General features: G+C 54.9%; 1 protein-coding gene across 3 annotated transcripts in view; it reads left to right on the top strand.

Moving 5' to 3' along the window:
- The first annotated feature begins 8676 nt into the window (after positions 1 to 8676).
- LOC101954178 (H-2 class I histocompatibility antigen, Q9 alpha chain-like) overlaps positions 8677 to 22008 on the top strand; it is a 65382-nt gene continuing 52050 nt past the window's right edge. Inside the window, exons 1-2 of one of the 3 annotated variants that reach the window (XM_065563978.1) lie at positions 8683 to 8832; positions 11052 to 11257. In XM_065563978.1, the coding sequence (XP_065420050.1) occupies positions 8775 to 8832; positions 11052 to 11257 (264 nt within the window). In that variant the 5' untranslated portion in view covers positions 8683 to 8774. Of the gene's footprint in view, positions 8833 to 11051; positions 11258 to 11906; positions 12654 to 22008 lie in introns of those variants that run through there. The other 2 variants (XM_065563973.1, XM_065563974.1) reach the window with 2 other exon arrangements.

Here is a 22008-nt window from a genome sequence, read left to right on the forward strand (position 1 = left end):
TACCAATCGGGCAACTAGAGGCGTGTCCCCTCTCTACCAATGGGGAGAGAGGGTGGAGATTCGAATGGCGCCTGGAGGGGGCGGCAGCGGGGCGGGCGGACGCAGGCGACTCAACCGGCCCGGGGCAAAGAGCGGAGGGAGGGGCCGTAAGCAGGGCCCGATCCCCACCGATCCCAACGCCCACAGGGACTGTGCTGCAGCCCGGGGCAAACTGCCCAGGGCCCAGAGCCGCCCCCCCCACCAGGGAAGAGACTGACCCCAAATAGCTCCCAAAATGGTGTCATCAGCCCAGTGCTTGTAAAGACAGAGAAAACCCAGGGGTTGGGTCACTGTTATCCGCCCCCCACCCCCACCCCCTGCTTAGAGCAGGCGCTGGGAGCCAGAACGCCTGGGTTCTCTCCTGGCTCTGGGAGGGGAGTGGGGGCTGGTGGGTTAGAGCAGGGGGGTGGGGGGCTGGGAGCCAGGACTCCTGGGTTCTCTCCCTGGCTCTGGGAGGGAGGTGGGGTCTAGTGGGTTAGAGCAGGGGGGGCTGGGAGCCAGGACTCCTGGGTTTTCTCCCCAGCTCTGGGAGGGGAGTGGGGGCTGGTGCGTTAGAGCAGGGGGGGCTGGGAGCCAGGACTCCTAGGTTCTCTCCCGAGCTCTGGGAGGGGAGGGGGGCTGGTGGGTTAGAGTGCGGGGGTTGGGAGGCAGGACTCCTGGGTTCTCTCCCTGGCTCTGGGAGGGAGGTGGGGTCTAGTGGGTTAGAGCAGGGGGGGCTGGGAGCCAGGACTCCTAGGTTCTCTCCCCAGCTCTGGAAGGGGAGGGGAGGGGAGTGGGGGTGGGTGGGTCAGAGCAGGGGGGCCTGGGAGCCAGGACTCCAGGGTTCTCTCCCCAGCTCTGGGAGGGGAGGGGGGCTGGTGGGTTAGAGTGGGGGGGTTGGGAGGCAGGACTCCTGGGTTCTCTCCCTGGCTCTGGGAGGGGAGGGGGGGCTGGTGGGTTAGAGTTAGGGTGACCAGATCGTAAGAGTGAAATATCAGGACACATTGGGCGAGCGGGGGGGACGACGACGACAGACACAGGTGCACAGAGCCACGAGAGGGGACCCTAGGAAGCTGCGAGGGGGGTTGTACGGCCCCTGCTGCAGCCCACACCACAAGCCACAGGGCAAGGACTCATGGCCCCAGCTCCAGCCCCAGTAGAAGCCACAGGGCCAGGGGCACAGGGCTCCGGCTCCAGCCCCGGCTGAAGCCACAGGACAGGGGCGCAGGATCCTGGTTGCAAAGTCAGGTCCAGTTGCAGGGCAGAGGAGTGAAGGGTCCTGGTTCTAGGTCTGGCTCCAGCCGCAGTCACAGAGGGGAGACCCCAGTCCTGCCTTCAGCCGCAGCTTCAGCCACGGACAGCTGAAGCAAACTACGTCACAGAGGTCTGGAATCAGTGAGTCCTGCTGCAGCACCGTAGTGTAGACACTTTCTACATCAATGGAAGGGGGCTTTCCATCACTCTAGTCAACCACCTCCCAGTGTGGTGGCAGCTAGGTTACCGGAAGAATTCTTCTGTCGACCTAGCCGTGTCTACACCAGGGTCTAGGTTGGCTTAATTACAGCGCTATGTGGTGTGAAAAATTCACACCTCTAAGAGATCTAAGTCGAACTAAATTTTAAATGTAGACCAGGGCTATGCCAGAGAAAGTCACATAAGAATGACCATACTGGGTCAGACCAAAGGTCCATCCAGCCCAGTGTCCTGTCTGCCGACAGTGGCCAATGCCAGGTACCCCCGAGGGAATGAACAGACCAGGGAATCATCAAGTGATCCAGCCCCTGTCGCCCATTCCCAGCTGCTGGCAAACAGAGTCTAGGGACACCATCCCCGCGCATCCTGGCTAATAGCCATTGATGGACCAATCCTCCAGGAACTGATCTAGTTCTTTTTTGAACTCTGTTATAGTCTTGGCCTTCACAACATCCTCTGGCAAAGAGTTCCACAGGTTGACTGTGCGTTGTGTGCATCAGGATAGTTTGCCAGTGTGCCTTTAATACTGTCTCCTTGAGAAACCCTCAGCTCTCCTGAACTCCTACTTCTCTTAAGATTTCCTCCCACCCCATTTTCTTCCCTACAAATTCTGAGTTTGTTGAAGTCTGCTTTTTTTGAAGTGCACTGTCCTTATTCTGCTGGTCTCATTCTTTCCTTTCTTTAGTCTTCACCTTCACAACATCCTCTGGCAAAGAGTTCCACAGATTGATTGTGTGAAGAAATACTTCCTATTAATTTAATTTGGTGACCTCTCGTTCTAAAACCAGACAGAATAGCTAGTCCTTTTGCCACTAAAGCCTAGAGTGACTTTCTGGAAGGCTCAGGCTTATGGCCCATGTAGGACGTTATAGTGACTAAAGCCTAGGGGCAGAGTGCTTAGTACTGTGAGTGGGACCACTGACTTTCAGTGGGACTACTCACAGGAGTAAAGTTACTCACATGTGCATTTGCAGGATCAGGCCTTCAACTATTACCAGTAACTGAACACAAGTTTGTCCAATTAACAGCTTTGCTTAAGACCAGATTGCAACTTGCCCTTGTGGGGGGATGCTGGTGGAGGCACAAAACCTTTCCCCAATGAAGCCCTGCCAATGGCCAGCCATAGTCACTGCATTTGAGGGACCACAGAGACTGATCCCTCTGTGCACACCCCAGGAAGATAAATCTCCTCAAAGGAAGAGAAGAAGAAGGACTAGAGCAGGCTAAGCACAGGACTAGGGGTAGCAGGCTTATCTGGAAGTTCACGGATGGATTGTGTCTCCCCATGGTGAAATCCCTTGCTGAGCTCCCATAGGGGTGTTTCAGCTCTATGTATCTACTCAGGACTGAGGTATAAAGGCACAATCTAGCCCTTCATAGCCAAGTATTGTACATTAATAGATTACATATCTGGTGCCCTTTCATCAATCTGAGCAACATTTCATTCGACGAGAAGAGTGACATGGCGCCTGTAGAAATCATTAGCGGAGAGTGTGTTGTTCAAAAAACAGGTGGCAATTACTGCAGTGCACTGCGCTACTACAATCTTACATTAATGACAGACAATGAAAGTATGGAGAGTCACAGATTAGGAGGAAACATAAAAGAGAGACGAGGGTGCAGTGGTTAAGGTGCTAGCATAGGACTTGGGAGACCCAGCTTCCCTGCTCCATCACAGACCTTGGGTAAGCCACTTAAGGCTCAGATCCTCAAAGGTAAATAAGCACCTAACTACCATTGATTTTAATGGGAGCTAAGTGCCTAAATACCTTTGAGGATCTGGGCCTTAGGGAACTGATGCACAGAGAGGCTATCTGTAAAATGGGGATATTAGCACTTCCCTGCCTCAGAGGGGAGTTGTGAGGATAAATATGTGAAAGATCGTGGAGAAAGTCCAGAGAAGAGCAAAAAAAAAGATTAAAGGTCTAGAAAACATGACCTAAGAGGGAAGATTGAAAAAAAAATGGGTTTGTTTAGTTTGGAGAAGAGAAGACTGAGAGGGGACATGATAGCAGTTTTCAAGTACATAAAAGGTTGTTACAAGAAGGAGGGAGAAGAATTGTTCTTCTTAACCTCTGAGGAGAGGACAAGAAGCAAGGGGCTTAAATTGCAGCAAGGGCAGTTTAGATCGGACATTAGGAAAAACTTCCTAACTGTCAGGGTGGTTAAGCACTGGAATAAATTGCCTACGGCTGTTGTGGAATCTCCATCATTGTGGATTTTTAAGATCAGGTTGGACAAACATCTGTCAGGGATGGTCTAGATCAGGGGTCGGCAACCTTTCGGAAGTGGTGTGCCGAGTCTTCATTTATTCACTCTAATTTAAGGTTTCGCGTGCAAGTAATACATGTTAACGTTTTCAGAAGGTCTCTTTCTATAAGTCTTTAATATATAACTAAACTATTATTGTATGTAAATAGTTTAGTAAACGGGGGGAGGGATAGCTCAGTGGTTTGAGCATTAGCCTGCTAAACCCAAGGTTGTGAGTTCAGTCCTTGAGGGGGCCATTTAGGGATCTGGGGCAAAAAAAATTGGTCCTGCTAGTAGAGGCAGGGGACTGGACTTGATGACCTTTCAAGGTCCCCTTCAGTTCTATGAGATAGGTAAAGTAAATAAGGTTTTTAAAATGTTTAAGAAGCTTCATTTAAAATTAAACTAAAATGCAGAGCTCCCCGGGACCGGTGGCCAGGACCTGGGCAGTGTGAGTGCCACTGAAAATCAGCTCGCATGCCACCTTTGGCACGCGTGCCATAGGTTGCCTACCCCTGTCTAGATAATACTTAGTCCTGCCTTGAGTTCAGGCGACTGGACTAGATGACCTCTCGAGGTCCCTTCCAGTTCTATGATTGTCAGGTGCACAGATACCACAGTAATGAAGGTCATAAAAATACCCATGACACTTTACCAAAGTCCAACAAGGAGCATTAATAAGGCTGTAAATCAAATTTACAATATTTTTTCCGTGTGTGAGCACAATAAAATGTTATAGCTGAAATAAACTGAAAGAAAACCAAGGAGCAGAGATTACAACCTATCTAGATTGTCATCTATTGCAACAGACATGGGCACACATTCAAGTGTCTGAGATATGCACAAATATTAGATAAACTTTCTTCTTCAGCAGCGTAATAAAGCCCCATGTCTGCCTCTGTCAGTGTGTAAATGATGGACCATCTCCAGGTGTTATTATATGCATGGATCACCTATTGAATTCAATGAGAATTTGCATGTGAATTTGTCCCTTAATATAAAGATAAACCCAAATCTGTTACAGTGCAGACAGGGAGAAAGGCAAGTGGCTTGGTGCTGGTTTCCCCTCCCCGAGCCCACCCCGTCCTTTCTCCGCAGCTTCGCCCCGAACCCTCCCTGGGAGTCCCCCGCTTTGGCCGCCAGGTAAGGTTTCACACCTGCTTTGCCAGGAGCCCCCCCCAGAGGGACCTGCCAGGGGGTCAGGTGAGTCCCAGCAGGGCTTTCCTGCTGGAGCGGCTCCCAGGAAGCATCCAGCAGGCAGGTCCCTCCCTCTGGCTCCTAGGGTTGCGTCGTGTCGCGTCGCTCGCGTGGGTCAGGTCGAGGGGGATGGGCTGGGGGGGGGCTCTCTGCCCGGCGCCCACTGCCGGCGTCTACAAGCCCGCCCCCACCCCGCTGCAGCACGCAGCGGAGCGGAGACGGGAGATCTCCTTGCCGCCTCTGTGTGCCTGCGGCAGGGCTGAACTCGGCAGGCTCCGGCCGGCCGGCGGGCTGGTGCCGCCACGCCGGGAGCTCAGCTGCGCTGCCCCAGGGCCCAGGAGGAAGAGGTGAGTGGCGCCGGCTTGCCGCGGCCTCCCGATATCGGGACAAAGTGCATCCCGACCAATGTAAGGTCGGGACGCGGGACAACTCCCCTAAAATCGGGACTGTCCTGATAAAATCGGGACGTCTGGTCACCCTAGTTAGAGTGGGGGGGCTGGGAGCCAGGACTCCTGGGTTCTCTCCCCGGCTCTGGGAGGGGAGTGGGGGCTGGGAGCCAGGACTCCTGGGTTCTCTCCCCGGCTCTGGGAGGGGAGTGGGGGCTGGTGGGTTAGAGCAGGAGGGACCGGGAGCCAGGACTCCTGGGTTCTCTCCCCAGCTGTGGAGGGTGGCAGCGGGGGCTGGTGGTTAGAGCAGGAGGGGCTGGGAGCCAGGACTCCTGGGTTCTCTCCCCGGCTCTGGGAGAGGAGTGGGGGCTGGTGGGTTAGAGCAGGGGGGGCTGGGAGCCAGGACTCCTGGGTTCTCTCCCCAGCTCTGGGAGGGGAATGGGGGCTAGTAGGTTCGAGACTGGGCTCCTGGATTTTGTTCCCATCTTTGCTGTAGTCACAGAACAAATCCGTCACTTTTCTCTTTGTAAAACGAACAGGAGTACTTGTGGCACCTTAGAGACTAACAAATATATTTGAGCATAAGCTTTCATGGGCTACAGACCACTTCATCGGATGCATAGAATGAAGTGGGTTTTAGCCCACGAAAGCTTATGCTCAAATAAATTTGTTAGTCTCTAAGGTGCCACAAGTACTCCTGTTCGTTTTGCAGATACAGACTAACACGGCTGCTACTCTGAAACCTTTCCTCTCTGTGCCTCTCCCCTAGGGTTACCATATTTCAACAATCAAAAAAGAGGACGGGAGGAGCCCCGCCCTAGCCCCGCCACTGCCCCTTCCACTCCCTCCCACTTCCCGCCCCCTCAGAACCCCCAACCCTCCCCCCCCATTCCTTGTCCCCTGACTGCCCCCTCCTGGGACCCCTGCCCCTAACTGCCCCCCAGGACTCCACCCCCTACCTAAGCCTCCCTGCTCCTTGTCCCCTGACTGCCCCCTCCTGAGACCCTCCCCCCATCCTAACTGGCCCCCTAGGACCCTACCCCCTACCTGTACCCTGACTGCCCCAACCCTTATCCACACCCCCGCCCCCAGACAGACCCCTGGGACTCCCACGCCCCATCCAACCACTCCCCACCCCCTGACAGCCCCCCCCCAGAACTCCCAACCCATCTAAACCCCTCTGCTCCCTGTCCCCTGACTGCTCCGATCCCTCTCCCCACCCCTGCCCCCTGACAGCCCCCCCCCCAAAACTCCCAACCCTCCCCCCCGCTCCTTGTCCCCTGACTGCCCCCTCCTGGGACCCCTGCTCCTAACTGCCCCCCAGGACTCCACCCCCTACCTAAGCCTCCCTGCTCCTTGTCCCCTGACTGCCCCCTCCTGAGACCCTCCCCCCATCCTAACTGGCCCCCTAGGACCCTACCCCCTACCTGTCTCCTGACTGCCCCAACCCTTATCCACACCCCCACCCCCTGACAGCCCCCCCTCAGAACTCCTGACCCATCTAAACTCCTCTGCTCCCTGTCCCCTGACTGCCCCCTCCTGGGACCCCTGCTCCTAACTGCCCTCCAGAACCCCACCCCCTACCTAAGCCTCCCTGTGCCTTGTCCCCTAACTGCCCCCTCCTGAGACCCCCCCCACCTGTACTCTGACTGCCCAAAACCTTACACCCCCAACCCCCTGACAGCCCCCCCCGAACTCCCAAACACCCCCCCCGCTCCTTGTCCCCTAACTGCCCCCTCCTGAGACCCCCCCCACCTGTACTCTGACTGCCCAAAACCTTACACCCCCCGCAGAACCTCCCTGCCGCTTCTCTGACCCCCGGCCCCCTTACCGTGCTGCAGAGCGGCGCGCTCGGCAGGGGGAGGGGAGCAGGGTCGGAGCTCCAGACTGCCGGAGGCCCGAGGCGAACGGCCGGCGATCTGTGAATGCAGGGGGGGGGGAGAGGGAGGGAGAGGAGGGGAGTGGTCTCAAGTTGCAGGGGAGAGGAGGGGGAAGTGGAGGAGGGGCTCAGGCTGCCGGAGCCCCGTGCGAGTGGCACGATCCGTCCGGCTGCCCTGTAAGCTGCGCGCGCTCTGCATAGGGGGAAATCCGGACATTGACAAATTCCCCCCGGACGCTATTTTTAACTCAAAAAAGCCGGACATGTCCGGGGGAATCCGGACGAATGGTAACCCTACTCTCCCCACCCCTGCAGTGGGGGCAGTAATGGTCTAGACGCGCTGGGGATTGTTGAGTTGTCACTCACCGCACAGGGGGGGCTGTGGTGTTTAATTCATTACATTAATAAAGTGCCTGAAGTTCCCAGCATGACAGACACGTTCTTGCGCTCCACACCGAGGTACCTGGATGTTCTCCGGCCTGGGTGCTGCAGGAGGTCAGACGAGATGAGCCAACGGTGCCGTCTGGCCTTAGAATAAATAGAATAAATTTAAACAAAAATCTCTAGAGGCGGTGCTAGCGATAGGGTAACCAGATGGCAAGTGTGAAAAATCAGGACAGGGCGTGGGGGGTAATAGGAGCCTATATAAGAAAAAGCCCCAAATATCAGGACTGTCCCTATAAAATCGGGACATCTGGTCACCCTAGGTTGTGATGGGCAGAGAATTAATTGGTTGTTAGTTAATTGCTGTTCTGGTAACTGAAGCCCTGGGGCCAAGTTCTCAGCTGGGCGACCGTAGCAAGGCCGAGATGGGCCCTGGTGGTTCCCAGGCGGGTGCCAGCATCCCCCTGCCAGGGCTGCCCCCTCTCCTGACTCCAGTGTGAGTCTCGCTATCTTTGGTGTTTCCGTAAAGCCCCAGCTCCTGGAGTCACGTGAGCGGGGGAGACTCTCGGATGGCGTTAGTCAAAGGGACATTTCCAGCCCTTGTCATTGTGGAGAAAAGTTTGAAATCGTGACCCAAGAGCGCCCTGACAGCTGGGAAAGGCAAAGATGGGGTGGGCCCAGGGGGCGGGGCAGTGCGGGTGGGGGCGGGGCGCTGTCTGGGATTCACAGCCCAGGGGGCGGGGCACTGGGGGTGGGGACGGGGCGCTGCCCGGGATTCACGGCGCAGGGGGCGGGGATTCGGGGTGGGGGCGGGGCGCTGCCCGGGATTCACAGCCCAGGGGGCGGGGCACTGGGGGTGGGGACGGGGCGCTGTCTGGGATTCACAGCCCAGGGGGCGGGGCCTAGGGTAGGGGCGGGGCGCTGCCCGGGATTCACAGCCCAGTGGGCGGGGACTCGGGGTGGGGGCGGGGCGCTGCCCGGGATTCACAGACCAGTGGGCGGGGACTCGGGGTGGGGGCGGGGCGCTTCCCGGATTCCCCTCTGGGCTCATCTCTGTTGAGTTTCGCTTTCCCGGGTCCAACCTGCTCGACCGGGTTCTGCCCAGCGACCGGTGACGCGGCGGGTCCGCGCGCGGCTATTGGACGGGACGGCGGGAGCCCGGGACGGGGGAAAGGGACCGGGCGGCGATGGCGATGCTGCTGCTGCTGCTCCTGGGGGCTGCGGCCCCCCCGGGGGGCTGCTCCGGTCAGTGCGGGGGGGTCGGACCGGACATGGGGGGGGTGAGCAGTGCTGGGCTCTGCGTCCGGACCGGAGCGGGGGTGTCCGGTCGGTGTCTGTCCGGGATCCCCCGGCGGGGGCTGGTTCTGGGTGTGTCACTTGTTCGCGGCCCCCAGGCTCGTGGCCCCGCTGTGCCCGGCGCTGCGCAGCCCGATCAGCCGGCGCGGCCCGGGGGGCTCGGGGCGGGGGGGGGTCGGTTCTGGTTTGTCGGGTCCCGGCCCGATGGTGCCGGTCGGTGACTAACGGGATTTGGGGTCCGGGTCCCGCTGTGCCCGTCCTGCCCCGGGGCTGTGGGGATCCCCGCGCCCGGCGCTGCCCGGCTGGGTCCTTCCCGGGGGGGGGGTCGGGGCTTCCCCCCCCCCCGTCTGCAGAGCCCAGGGGGTGAGTGATGGGGGTATATCCCCCCCCCCCCCCCAGAGACAAGAGTGACATGGGGATGGGGGAGGAAAAGGCTCCTCGGACTCTCCGCCCCTACGTGGCTCCCGGCAGGTTCTTGGCGCTGGTTTAACCCGTGTCCAGACCCACCGAGGGGCTTGGCCCTGGCTAGGTGCGGCCGAGGCTGAGCTGTGTCCGCACCAGGCCAGCCGCCCCCAGGGCAGCGATGGGTCTGTGAGTGGGGACAAGTCTTTAGAGGTGTCGTCCTAGGGGGGATGTGTCACCCCCGCCCCGTCTCTGGCCGTGTGCCCAGGCCAGGGGAGCGGTGGAGCCCCAGGATCTGTGCGTTAATCAGGGCTCGGTTTGGGGGCGAGCGCCCGTTGCAGAGCACAGACCAGCGGCTGCCTTTGTGCCGTTGGGATCTCCTGGGATTGCTGGGTAGGAGCATCGGGATCCCCATGGGGGTGTGGGGAGAGGGGCAGGGGCACGTCCTGCTTTTCCTGGCCTGGATGTGACTCTCCCATGGCGCTGACTTCAGTACTGGGAAAACTGGTTGAAACTATAATAAAGAACAATATTGTCAGACACAGAGATGAACATAATTTGTTGAGGAAAAGTCAACATGGTTTTTGTAAAGGGAAATCATGTCTCACCAATCTACTTGAGTTCTTTGAGGGGGTCAACAAGCATGTGGACAAGGGGGATCCAGTGGATATAGTGTATTTAGACTTTCAGAAAGCCTTTGACAAGAGCTCTTAAGCAAAGTAAGCTGTCATGGGATAAGAGGGAAGTTTCTCTCATGGATTGGTAACTGGTTGAAAGATAGGAAACAAAGAGTAGGAATAAATGGTCAGTTTTCAGACTGGAGAGAGGTAACTAGTGGTGTCCCCCAGGGATCTATACTGGGACCAGTCCTAGTCAACATGTTCATAAATGATCTGGAGAAAGGGGTAAACAGTGAGGTGGCAAATTTTGCAGATGATACACAGTTACTAAAGATAGTTAAGACCCAGGCAGACTGTGAAGAGCTACAAAAGGATCTCACAAAACTGGGTACCTGGGCAACAAAATGGCAGATGAAATTTAATGTTGATAAGTGCAAAGTAATGCACATTGGAAAACAATCTCAACAATACATACAAAATGAAGGAGTCTGAATTAGCTGTTACCACTCAAGAAAGAGATCTTGGCGTCAGTGTGGAGAGTTCTCTGAAAACATCCACTCCATGTGCAGCGGCCGTCAAAACAAATAATGTTGGGAATCATTAAGAAAGGGAGAGATAGATGTCTGTGCCTTTAAGAACCCAGCCCTGAGAAGCCCATGCTGAGAGGTGCTGTTTGTCAGAGGGGAAATAAAAAACCCCTTAGCCCCCCACCATTTTTGCAAACACTGGTGTCTCCGTCCCACTGGGGTAACTGCTACCCCTGTGCCCTGCCTGTGCCGGGTTTTGCCTCTGTCACCCTCTGCCAGCGCCTCACCCTGAGCTTAACTCCTGCTCCTCCCCCCAGCCCTGATTTTCCCGTTAGCCCCTCTCCTAATGCTGCCTCCAGTTGCCTGACCCCCCCGACCAGTTAATTTCCACCCCCTGCTCAGACCCGGACACCCCCCTGCTCCGATTCACCCCCTTTGCCACTTTTTAACCCCTGTCAAAAGCAGTCAGCAGAATCCTAGGGCAAATAAGGGCAGGGGGAAGGGCAGCGGCTTCAGCAGATGTACTGAGCATGCTCAGTGCACCCCAAGTAGCACATTCCTATGCGGAGCAATTTAATACGCTACACCTGGAGCTCTGACCCCCCCCGTCTCCCCGCAGGCCCGCACTCGCTGCGCTATTTCTACACGGGGCTGCCCCCGTTCATCACAGTCGGGTATGTGGACGATCAGCCCATCGATCACTACGACAGCGAGCGGGGCAGCGCGGTGCCACGCGCGGCGTGGATGGCGCGGAACCTGGACGCGCAGTACTGGGACCAGAACACGCAGATCTCCCAGGGCGCGCAGGCCGTGTTCCGGGTGGACCTGAACACCCTGCACCTACAACCAGAGCGCGGGTGAGTGCGGGGCCCGGCCACTGCCCCAGACCGGACACGGGGCTCAGGCTGCGCTGGAGGGGGGGTCGGTGTGAAGGGGGGGGAGGGGACAAAGGAACTCACTGCAGGGTGGGGGCTGGGGGGTCAGTGTGGGGGGATCGGAAGAGGGGGACCCCCAAGGGGGGGTCAGTGTGAATTGCAGGGAGGGGACAGAGGGACTCACAGGGCAGGGGATGGGGGGGTCGTGGGGTGGGGGAGTGGAGTAGAGGGACTCACGGGGGGGTTAGGGTCAGGCAGGTCGGTGTGAACACAGGGTTCCCATGGGGGTAAGGGTGGGGAGGGTGGTATGAATGGGGGAGGGGATGGAGGCAACTGTGGGTGGGGTAGCGTCGGGGTGGGGTCAGTGTGAACAAGGGCAACTGACAGGTGGGTGCTGGTGTGAATGGGGGGGAGGGGACAAAGGGACTCTCACAGAGGGCAGTGTGAATTGGGGAAAAGAGACAGGACCCATGGGGGCACTTTCTCATGGGGGGTCAGTGTGAACGTGGGGGGCAGATGGACTCATGGGGGGGGATGCAGGATGGGGGGAGTCATGTGAAAACATGTTTGACACCCTCCAAAGTGTGAATCTCTTACTGTCCCCTCACAAAACACCTGAGACGTCTGCTACCAGCCCCACTTCCAGCTGCCTCTGCCCCCCTTCGGGGCCCCCTGCCCCCCCAGTCCGGCTGTGGTCAGTCCCAGGCAGAGCCTCACAGGTGCGAAGGCCAGAAGGTCCCATGGGACCCGGCTAGTCCGGCCTTCTGGTCACCGTGGCCAGAAAATCCCACCTGCAGATCCTGCCTGCGGGGGCTGTTCCTCCCTGCTGGGACAGCGCCACTATCCGACCCCCAGCGTGTGGGTGAGCTGGGGCAGGGTCTGAGCCGTCTGGTCTCCAGTCACAGACACCGCGTGATGGGGAATCCCAGTATCGACAGCCCCAAGGCCGGGCGCTGGGACAGTTTGTACAGGGGGGGCTGAGAGCCATTGAACCAAACTGTGACCCCTGGGTATGGTGGGATCCACTTCAAGCCAGGAGGTGCAGCAGCCCCCTAGCACCCCTCGTTCCAGCACCTGTGCCCCAAGTGTTCAGAAATCACGAGTCAGGCTCCACAAATCCGGAGTTCGGCTTAAATACCAGAGTTTTGTGATGATTCTATTGGCGGTTCCAGCAGAGCCCCGTGTATCCGATCTTAGCTGGGATCCGGAGCGAGATCAGATCATCAGAAATCAGGATAACCCGGAGAATGGGGAAATGCCACAGGGCCAGCTAGCGGCCACAGGAGAGAGCTCCCGCTCTGACCCTGGCGTCCTGGGTGTCCGGTTAATGCAGAGAGCTGCTAACGGTGGGTCAGATAAACGGGGTTCTGCTGTCTTTTTATTTGCCTCTGGTTTGTGCCTTCAGGAGTCAAATTTCCAGGCTTTTCTCTGCCGCTAGGAGGGCTAGAACTTACAGCTGTAAGGAAGAGCTGAGACTCCCCCTAATCCCATGAGTCCAGGCGCTGGGGCTTTACCAAACCCACCCAGTAGCATGAGAGGCACAGTAAAGTCAGGCGAGCGGCAGCGCTGCAATCACCCAGCCCTGGGGAGAAGCTGCTCGGCAGGGAGCCTCCCTAGGAGGAGTTTTGTCTTGTTCCCAGTCTGAGTTTATCGACAGTCGGTTCCTCTCCCCGGCTCAGAACCAGGGTCTCACATCGGCTCGGGCTGGCGGGTGGAGAATCAGCCCCTGTAACGTGCAGAGACTCCCCAGCTGTCTGACTCCTGGCAGCACAAACCCCAGCATGTGTCCCCCGATTGGACCCCCCGGGTGAGGCAGGTTCCCCTACACGCTATCGATAGAGGGATAAAGAGCCGTTCCTCCGGCTGGGTCCCCGGGGGGGGGCTAGCCACCTGACCAGGCCCCGGGATTGTGCTGTCTCACGTCGCACGTTGTGATCCGTAAGCGTTCAGTGCCGGGCGCTGCTGACCCGTCCCGGGGGGGGGTCCCTGCTGCGCTTTCTCCCCCTGGGCCTGCCCTGCCCTTCCTGAGCAGGGACTGTCACTGCCCTGTCCCATGACCCCCATGTCCATGTGTCATAACTATAAAGGGAAGGGTAATAGCTGTCCTGTGTACAGTACTATAAATCCCTCCTGGCCAGAGACTCCAAAATCCTTTTCCCTGTAAAGGGTTAAGAAGCTCAGGTAACCTGGCTGGCATCTGACCTAAAGGACCAATAAGGGGACAAGATACTTTCAAATCTTGGGGGGGGAAGGCTTTTGTTTGTGTTCTTTGTTTGGGAGTGTGTTCGTTCTCGGGGACTGAGAGGGACCAGACATCAATCCAGGTTCTCCACATCTTTCTAAACAAGCCTCTCCTATTTCAAACTTGTAAGTAAATAGCCAGGCAAGGCGTGTTAGTTTTCCTTTGTTTTCTCAACTTGTAAATGTACCTTTTACTAGAGTGTTTCTCTTTGTTTGCTGTACTTTGAACCTGAGACTAGAGGGGAGTCCTCTGAGCTCTTTAAGTTTGATTACCCTGTAAGGTTGATTTCCATACTGATTTTACAGAGATGATTTTTACCTTTTTCTTTAATTAAAAACCTTCTTTTTAAGAACCTGATTGATTTTTTCCTTGTTTTAGATCCAAAGGGGTTTTGGATCTTGATTCACCAGGAGTTGGTGGGAGGAAGGAGGGGAATGGTTAATTTCCCCTTGTTTTAAATCCAAGGGGTTGGATTTGTTTTCACCAGGGATTTGGTGAAGGTTTTTCAAGGTTTCCCAGGGAGGGAATCCATTGAAAATGGTGGCAGCCGGACCAGAGCTAAGCTGGTAATTAAGCTTAGAAGTTTTTATGCAGGCCCCTACATTTGTACCCTAAAGTTCAAAGTGGGGATCTCAGTCCTGACATGGTGGCAGCGGTGGGATCATTTTAAACCCAAAAGCCAGTGAGATTTTTTTTTCCTTCTAGCTGCTTGGAAAGCCGAGCTGGAAGTAGATAGATGCATATCTTATCTCTCCTTGCCTGAAGGCAGAGGTGTTAAGTTTTTTTTTTACAGGTCCTTTGTTAAGAGAAGGGTTCAATTAGCAAATGACTGGTAAAAGGTATTTACAAGCTGAATTGTTTTTTTTTCTTTTTACATCCTCGGAGTAGCTAGTTAGAAAGTTACTGTTAACTCTGCAGCAGCCAGAGCTGAGAGCTTCCCAGTTTCAGCCCACTGCAGAGGGGGTTACCCAGCACAAGAAAACAGGAAAATGACTACCAAAGAAGTAGCTAACAAAATAGAACTGGCCAAACTAGAAGCAGAAGAAAATGAAAGAAAACATCAGAGACTGCTTCAATTAGCAAAACTCGAGACAGAGCAGAGAGAAAGAGAAGAAAAAAGCCAAAAAGGAGGCCCATGAAAGAGAGATGGAGCTGGAAAAAGCCAAAGAGGAGGCTCACAAGAGAACTATGGAGCTGAAAGAAAAAGAGATGGAGGAGAGAGAAAAAGAAAGGAAGCATGAACTGGAAGTGGCAAAAGCTAAGCAGGATGCACCAGCCAATGCTAACAACCCCCCCTCCCGGTACCACTTCCCATCCCAGAAAATTCCCCATCTACAAGGCAGGCGATGATACTGAGGCCTTCTTAGAAAATTTTGAAAGGGCCTGCCTTGGATACAGCATCACTGCAGACCAGTACATGGTAGAGCTGAGGCCGCAGCTCAGTGGACCCTTAGCAGAGGTGGCGGCTGAAATGCCTAAGGAACACATGAACAGTTATGAACTTTTTAAAAACAAGGCCAGACTCCGAATGGGGCTAACACCCGAGCATGCCCGTCGGCGGTTCAGAGCCCTAAAGTGGAAACCGGATGTGTCATTTACCCGTCATGCCTACCACATTGACAAAAATTGTGATGCCTGGGTATCAGGAGCAAATGTTAAATCTCTGGAAGATCTGCTTTGCCTAGTAAAAATGGAGCAGTTTTTAGAGGGTGTTCCTGAGGAAATAGAAAGGTACATCCTAGATAGGAAGCCCAAAACTGTAACTGAGGCGGGGGAGATTGGAGCCCAATGGGTGGAGGTGGCAGAAAAGAAAAAAACTAGTAGCAGTTGGAGCGAATATCAGAAGGGGCAAGCCGAAACAAAACCTTACCACCGGGGACAACCCAAGGCCCCACCCACATCCCAAGGGAAACCCCAGACGCCTTCTCACCCCACCACAGCAGTATCCACCAACCAACATCGTCCCAGTGATACCTTAGCAGGGCGATGTTTTAAATGTAATGAACTGGGACATATAAAGGCTCACTGCCCCAAGAACCCCAACCGATTACAGTTCATTACACCCCAATCACACCAAAGATCCCCAAACCCAGATGCCTCTCTCATACCCTCGGAGCGAAGGGAAACCTTGAGAGTGGGCGGAAAGAAGGTTACCGCTTGGAGGGACACTGGGGCTCAAGTGTCAACTATCCACCAATCCCTAGTGGACCCCAAACTCATCAACCCAGAGGCTACAGTGACAATTCAACCCTTCGTGTCACAATCTGTAACCTTGCCTACAGCCACGTTGCATGTCCAGTACAAGGGCTGGTCAGGAATGTGGACTTTTGCAGTCTATGACAATTATCCCATTCCCATGCTGCTGGGAGAAGACTTGGCCAACCATGTGAAGGTAGCCAAGAGGGTGGGAATAGTCACCCGCAGCCAGGCTAAGCAAGCTTTCACCCCCATCCCTGTTCCTGAGCCGTCCACCAGGGCCCCGTCTGTGTTACCGGAGACCCAGACAAAGGTGGTGGAACTGGATCCCCTGCCAACGACTGCAACAGCCGTAGTGGATCCAATCCCAGAGACCCAGCCACAGCCAGTCCCAGAACCGGAACTGGCAACGCAACCAGCACCAGGACTATTGCCAGCCCTGAGTCCAGCGCTTGCAAACCCGTCTACAACTCCAATGCCAGAGGGCACCAGCGAGCCTGACCTGGCGGAAGCAGCAGATAACCCTACCCAAGAGGCTCAGCCAGAGCCTGAGTTACCACATAGTGCTCCAGCGGACAGCGGTTCACAGTCAATGGAAACAGCCCCAGCACCTGCATCGCTTCCAGAGGGACCAAGCCCCAGTCCACAGTCCAAGGAGGAACTGATGTCTCCAGCATCAAGGGAACAGTTCCAGGCCGAGCAGGAAGCAGATGACAGCCTTCAGAAAGCTTGGGCGGTGGCGCGGAGCACCCCACCGCCTCTCAGCTCTTCTAACCGATCCCGGTTTGTTGTAGAACAAGGACTTTTATACAAGGAGACTCTTTCGGGTGGGCACCAGGAAGACTGGCATCCTCAAAGGCAGTTGGTAGTTCCCACTAAGTATCGGGTAAAGCTCTTGAGCTTAGCCCATGATCATCCCAGTGGCCATTCTGGGGTGAACAGAACCAAAGACCGGTTGGGGAAGTCCTTCCACTGGGAGGGAATGGGCAAGGACGTTGCTAATTATGTCCGGTCTTGTGAGGTGTGCCAACGAGTGGGAAAACCCCAAGACCAGGTTAAAGCCCCTCTCCAGCCACTACCCATAATTGAGGTCCCATTTCAGCGCGTAGCTGTGGATATTCTGGGTCCTTTCCCAAAGAAGACACCCAGAGGAAAGCAGTACGTACTGACTTTCATGGATTTTGCTACCCGATGGCCGGAAGCAGTACCCTTAAGCAACACCAGGGCTAAAAGTGTGTGCCAGGCATTAACAGACATTTTTGCCAGGGTAGGTTGGCCCTCCGACATCCTTACAGATTCGGGAACTAACTTCCTGGCAGGAACCATGGAAAGCCTGTGGGAAGCTCATGGGGTGAATCACTTGGTTGCCACCCCTTACCACCATGAAACCAATGGCCTGGTGGAGAGGTTTAATGGAACTTTGGGGGCCATGATACGTAAATTTGTAAATGAACACTCCAATGATTGGGACCTCGTGTTGCAGCAGTTGCTTTTCGCCTACAGGGCTGTACCACATCCCAGTTTAGGGTTTTCACCATTTGAACTTGTGTATGGCCGTGAGGTTAAGGGGCCATTACAGTTGGTGAAGCAGCAATGGGAGGGGTTTACGCCTTCTCCAGGAACAAACATTCTAGACTTTGTAAGCAACCTACAAAACACCCTCCGACATTCTTTGGCCCTTGCTAAAGAAAACCTAAAGGATGCTCAGGAAGAGCAAAAGGCCTGGTATGATAAACATTCCAGAGAACGGTCCTTCAAGGTAGGAGACCAAGTCATGGTCTTAAAGGCGCTCCAGGCCCATAAAATGGAAGCGTCGTGGGAAGGACCATTCACGGTCCAGGAGCGCCTAGGAGCTGTTAACTATCTCATAGCCTCCCCCACCTCCAACATAAAGCCTAAGGTATACCATGTTAATTCTCTTAAGCCCTTTTATTCCAGAGAATTAAACGTTTGCCAGTTTACAGCCCAGGAAACAGATGATGCGGAGTGGCCTGAAGGTGTCTACTATGAAGGAAAAAAGGATGGTGGCGTGGAAGAGGTGAACCTCTCCACGACCCTTGGACGTCTGCAGCGACAGCAGATCAAGGAGCTGTGCACAAGCTTTGCACCAATTTTCTCAGCCACTCCAGGATGGACCGAACGGGCATACCACTCCATTGACACAGGTAATGCTCACCCTATTAGAACCCCACCCTACCGGGAGTCACCTCATGCCAAAACGGCTATACAAAGGGAGATCCAGGACATGCTACAGATGGGTATAATCCGCCCCTCTAAGAGTGCATGGGCATCTCCAGTGGTTCTAGTTCCCAAACCAGATGGGGAAATACGCTTTTGCGTGGACTACCGTAAGCTAAATGCTGTAACTCGTCCTGACAACTATCCAATGCCACGCACAGATGAGCTATTGGAGAAATTGGGACATGCCCAATTCATCTCTACTTTAGACTTAACCAAGGGGTACTGGCAAGTACCACTAGATGAACCCGCTAAGGAAAGGTCAGCCTTCGTCACCCAGGCAGGGGTGTATGAATTCAATGTACTTCCTTTCGGGTTGCGAAATGCACCTGCCACCTTCCAAAGACTTGTAGATGGTCTCCTAGCGGGATTGGGAGAATCTGCAGTTGCCTACCTCGATGATGTGGCCATTTTTTCTGATTCATGGGCAGAGCACATGGAGCACCTGGAAAAAGTTTTCGAGCGCATCCAGCAGGCAGGACTAACTGTTAAGGCTAAAAAGTGTCAAATAGGCCAAAACAGAGTGACTTACCTGGGGCACCAGGTGGGTCAAGGAACTATAAATCCCCTACAGGCCAAAGTGGATGCTATCCAAAAGTGGCCGGTTCCAAAGTCTAAGAAACAGGTCCAATCCTTCTTAGGGTTGGCTGGATATTATAGGCGATTTGTACCCCACTACAGCCAAATCGCCGCCCCGCTGACAGACCTAACCAGAAAGAAACAGCCAAATGCAGTTCAGTGGACTGATAAGTGTCAAAAGGCCTTTAACCAGCTTAAGGCAACACTCATGTCTGACCCTGTGCTAAGGGCCCCAGACTTTGACAAACCGTTCCTAGTAACCACAGATGCGTCCGAGCGAGGCGTGGGAGCAGTTTTAATGCAGGAAGGACCGGATCAAGAATTCCATCCTGTCGTGTTTCTCAGTAAGAAACTGTCTGAGAGGGAAAGCCATTGGTCAATCAGTGAAAAGGAATGCTACGCCATTGTGTACGCGCTGGAAAAGCTACGCCCATATGTTTGGGGACGGCGTTTCCAACTACAAACAGACCATGCTGCGCTACAGTGGCTTCATACCGCCAAGGGAAATAACAAAAAACTTCTTCGGTGGAGTTTAGCTCTCCAAGATTTTGATTTTGAAATACAACACATTTCGGGAGCTTCTAACAAAGTGGCTGATGCACTTTCCCGGGAAAGTTTCCCAGAGTTAACTGGTTAACAATTGTTCTTGGAATGAAACATATTGTTAGTTTTTATATAATCAGTAGTATGTCTAAAGGTACATGTGTCTTATTAACTCTGTTTTCTCCTAGAACTCCAGGAAGAAATCACAGCCAGTGTGGAACCGAACATCCAACACTATCTGTGATTTGGGGGGCGTGTCATAACTATAAAGGGAAGGGTAATAGCTGTTCTGTGTACAGTACTATAAATCCCTCCTGGCCAGAGACTCCAAAATCCTTTTCCCTGTAAAGGGTTAAGAAGCTCAGGTAACCTGGCTGGCATCTGACCTAAAGGACCAATAAGGGGACAAGATACTTTCAAATCTTGGGGGGGGGAAGGCTTTTGTTTGTGTTCTTTGTTTGGGAGTGTGTTCGTTCTCGGGGACTGAGAGGGACCAGACATCAATCCAGGTTCTCCACATCTTTCTAAACAAGCCTCTCCTATTTCAAACTTGTAAGTAAATAGCCAGGCAAGGCGTGTTAGTTTTCCTTTGTTTTCTCAACTTGTAAATGTACCTTTTACTAGAGTGTTTCTCTTTGTTTGCTGTACTTTGAACCTGAGACTAGAGGGGAGTCCTCTGAGCTCTTTAAGTTTGATTACCCTGTAAGGTTGATTTCCATACTGATTTTACAGAGATGATTTTTACCTTTTTCTTTAATTAAAAACCTTCTTTTTAAGAACCTGATTGATTTTTTCCTTGTTTTAGATCCAAAGGGGTTTTGGATCTTGATTCACCAGGAGTTGGTGGGAGGAAGGAGGGGAATGGTTAATTTCCCCTTGTTTTAAATCCAAGGGGTTGGATTTGTTTTCACCAGGGATTTGGTGAAGGTTTTTCAAGGTTTCCCAGGGAGGGAATCCATTGAAAATGGTGGCAGCCGGACCAGAGCTAAGCTGGTAATTAAGCTTAGAAGTTTTTATGCAGGCCCCTACATTTGTACCCTAAAGTTCAAAGTGGGGATCTCAGTCCTGACACCATGATACCGGCCTGTGGCATCGGTCCCACCCGGGAGCGTCCCCAGCCCCTCCTGGTCCCCCCCCCAGCACTGAGATAGCAGCAGTGAGAGCTAATTCCCTGCCTGTCCCCGACACCTGGTTTCCTTGTGGCCGTGCCCCTGACTGAGTGACAGGGCGGAGGGTTGCCGGGTGTCTGCCCCCTTAGCGCTCCCTCTCTGGGGCTGGTTTAACCCCCTCCTGACGTCTGGCCCATTGGTCCCGGCTGTGAGACTGTCCAGCCTGACCTGCTCCCACGGACACCGGCCTCCCCAGCGCTGAGAGAGGGGCTCTGCTCGCCCGCCCCGAACCCTGTGCTGGGGGGCTGCTGTTCTGTCCCTGCCCCCCCCTCCCCAGCTGCTACCCTGCCTCCCCCCTCCTGCCCCTTTCCCCCCGTATTGACCCCTCCCTCCTCTCAGCTCGTGGGACACTATCCTGAGTCCTCCATCTTAGCAGCGTTACTCGCGGCTCCTGGCGGCTCAGGACTGGAGCGGCTGCTGCTCCGGCTTTCCCCACCAGCAGGGGGTGCTGCTCATCCCCCGCTCCCTGCTGCGTGCTGTTCTGGGGAATTCTGTGCCAAACAACTAACAATTCTGCGCACAATTTTACAATTTTGCATATTTTTTGTCAACATAACACAATATAATCCTTCCAGTTTCAATTTTTTTTTTATTTAGTTCAAAATATCTTTCAGCAAGTATGTCTGTAACAGTGCAGACAACAGCGATTCAGCAAATGTTTTTTGACACGTAGATTCCTTCCTAGGCATATAAATACAGAGCACTGAGTAATTCATTTAAACTACAGTACGGATTTCCGTCCGTCCCCCCTCGTCCCCCCCCCAGAAGTGGTGTAAAGGCTGGGGGCAGTCGGGGTAACGGCGGAGCTGAGGGAGAGGGAAGTAATTGCTAGTCAGGAGCCTGAGAGTGAACCTGGAGGGTTTTGGGGGTGGCTGGGAGAATTATGGAACAGGTTGTTTGGGGGGAGGGGGGATTGATATGGGGCTGGGAAGCCTCCCCCTTGCAGACCCCGGCTGACCCCAGCCTCTCCCACTCAGCGAGGCACATTTGTCACGGAGTCCCCGGGCGATGCTCTGGAACTGCTCCCCACAAAGCCAGGCAGGACTCTGGGGAGCCTCCTCTCCCTCGGAGCAGACTGTCTTCAGGGCAAGAAGCTCACACGGCTTCACCTCCTGGGTCTCTCCTTGGAGCATTCAGCATATGCCCCTCCGTGCGCTTCCCACAGCGAGTCCGCCCCGGCGGGGTCCTGGGGAAGCCAGAGGTCCCTGCACCCCCACTTCGCAGTCAGACGTGACTCTTGACCAGCCAGTAAAACAGAGGTTTATTAGACGACAGGAACACGGTCTAAAATAGAGCTTGTAGGTCCAGAGAACTGGACCCCTCAGCCGGGTCCATTCTGGGGGCGCTGCTGGGTGGGGTCAGTATGAACAGGGAGGGGGCAGAGGGACCCTGTGCGGTTGCTCCAGTCAGAGCAGGGTTAAGGGTGAGGCCCTGTTCCCTCTCTCCCTGTGGGGCAGCTCCCATCACAACCCCTCTGGCTGCAGCCATGAGTGTGTTGGGGGCTCCCTCCAGAGAGCAGGGGCTGGGCTGGGGATGGGGGGACTGGCCCCCAGAGCAGGGGGGGCACTAGGCTGGCCAGAGGGACAGTGAGCACAGCGTGAGGGGCTAAGGGATGGGAGCAATGCCAGTGGGGCGGGGGGGTCTTTCCCCTGCCACAGCCAGAGCCCCCCCTGCACTGGGAAACCCCACCACCACCGGTGGGTCCATGTGGGGCTCTGTGAGGCTGGTGGGCAC

Source organism: Chrysemys picta, chromosome 12 (genome assembly GCF_011386835.1).
Source record: "Chrysemys picta bellii isolate R12L10 chromosome 12, ASM1138683v2, whole genome shotgun sequence".
Taxonomy (NCBI): Eukaryota; Metazoa; Chordata; order Testudines; family Emydidae; genus Chrysemys; species Chrysemys picta.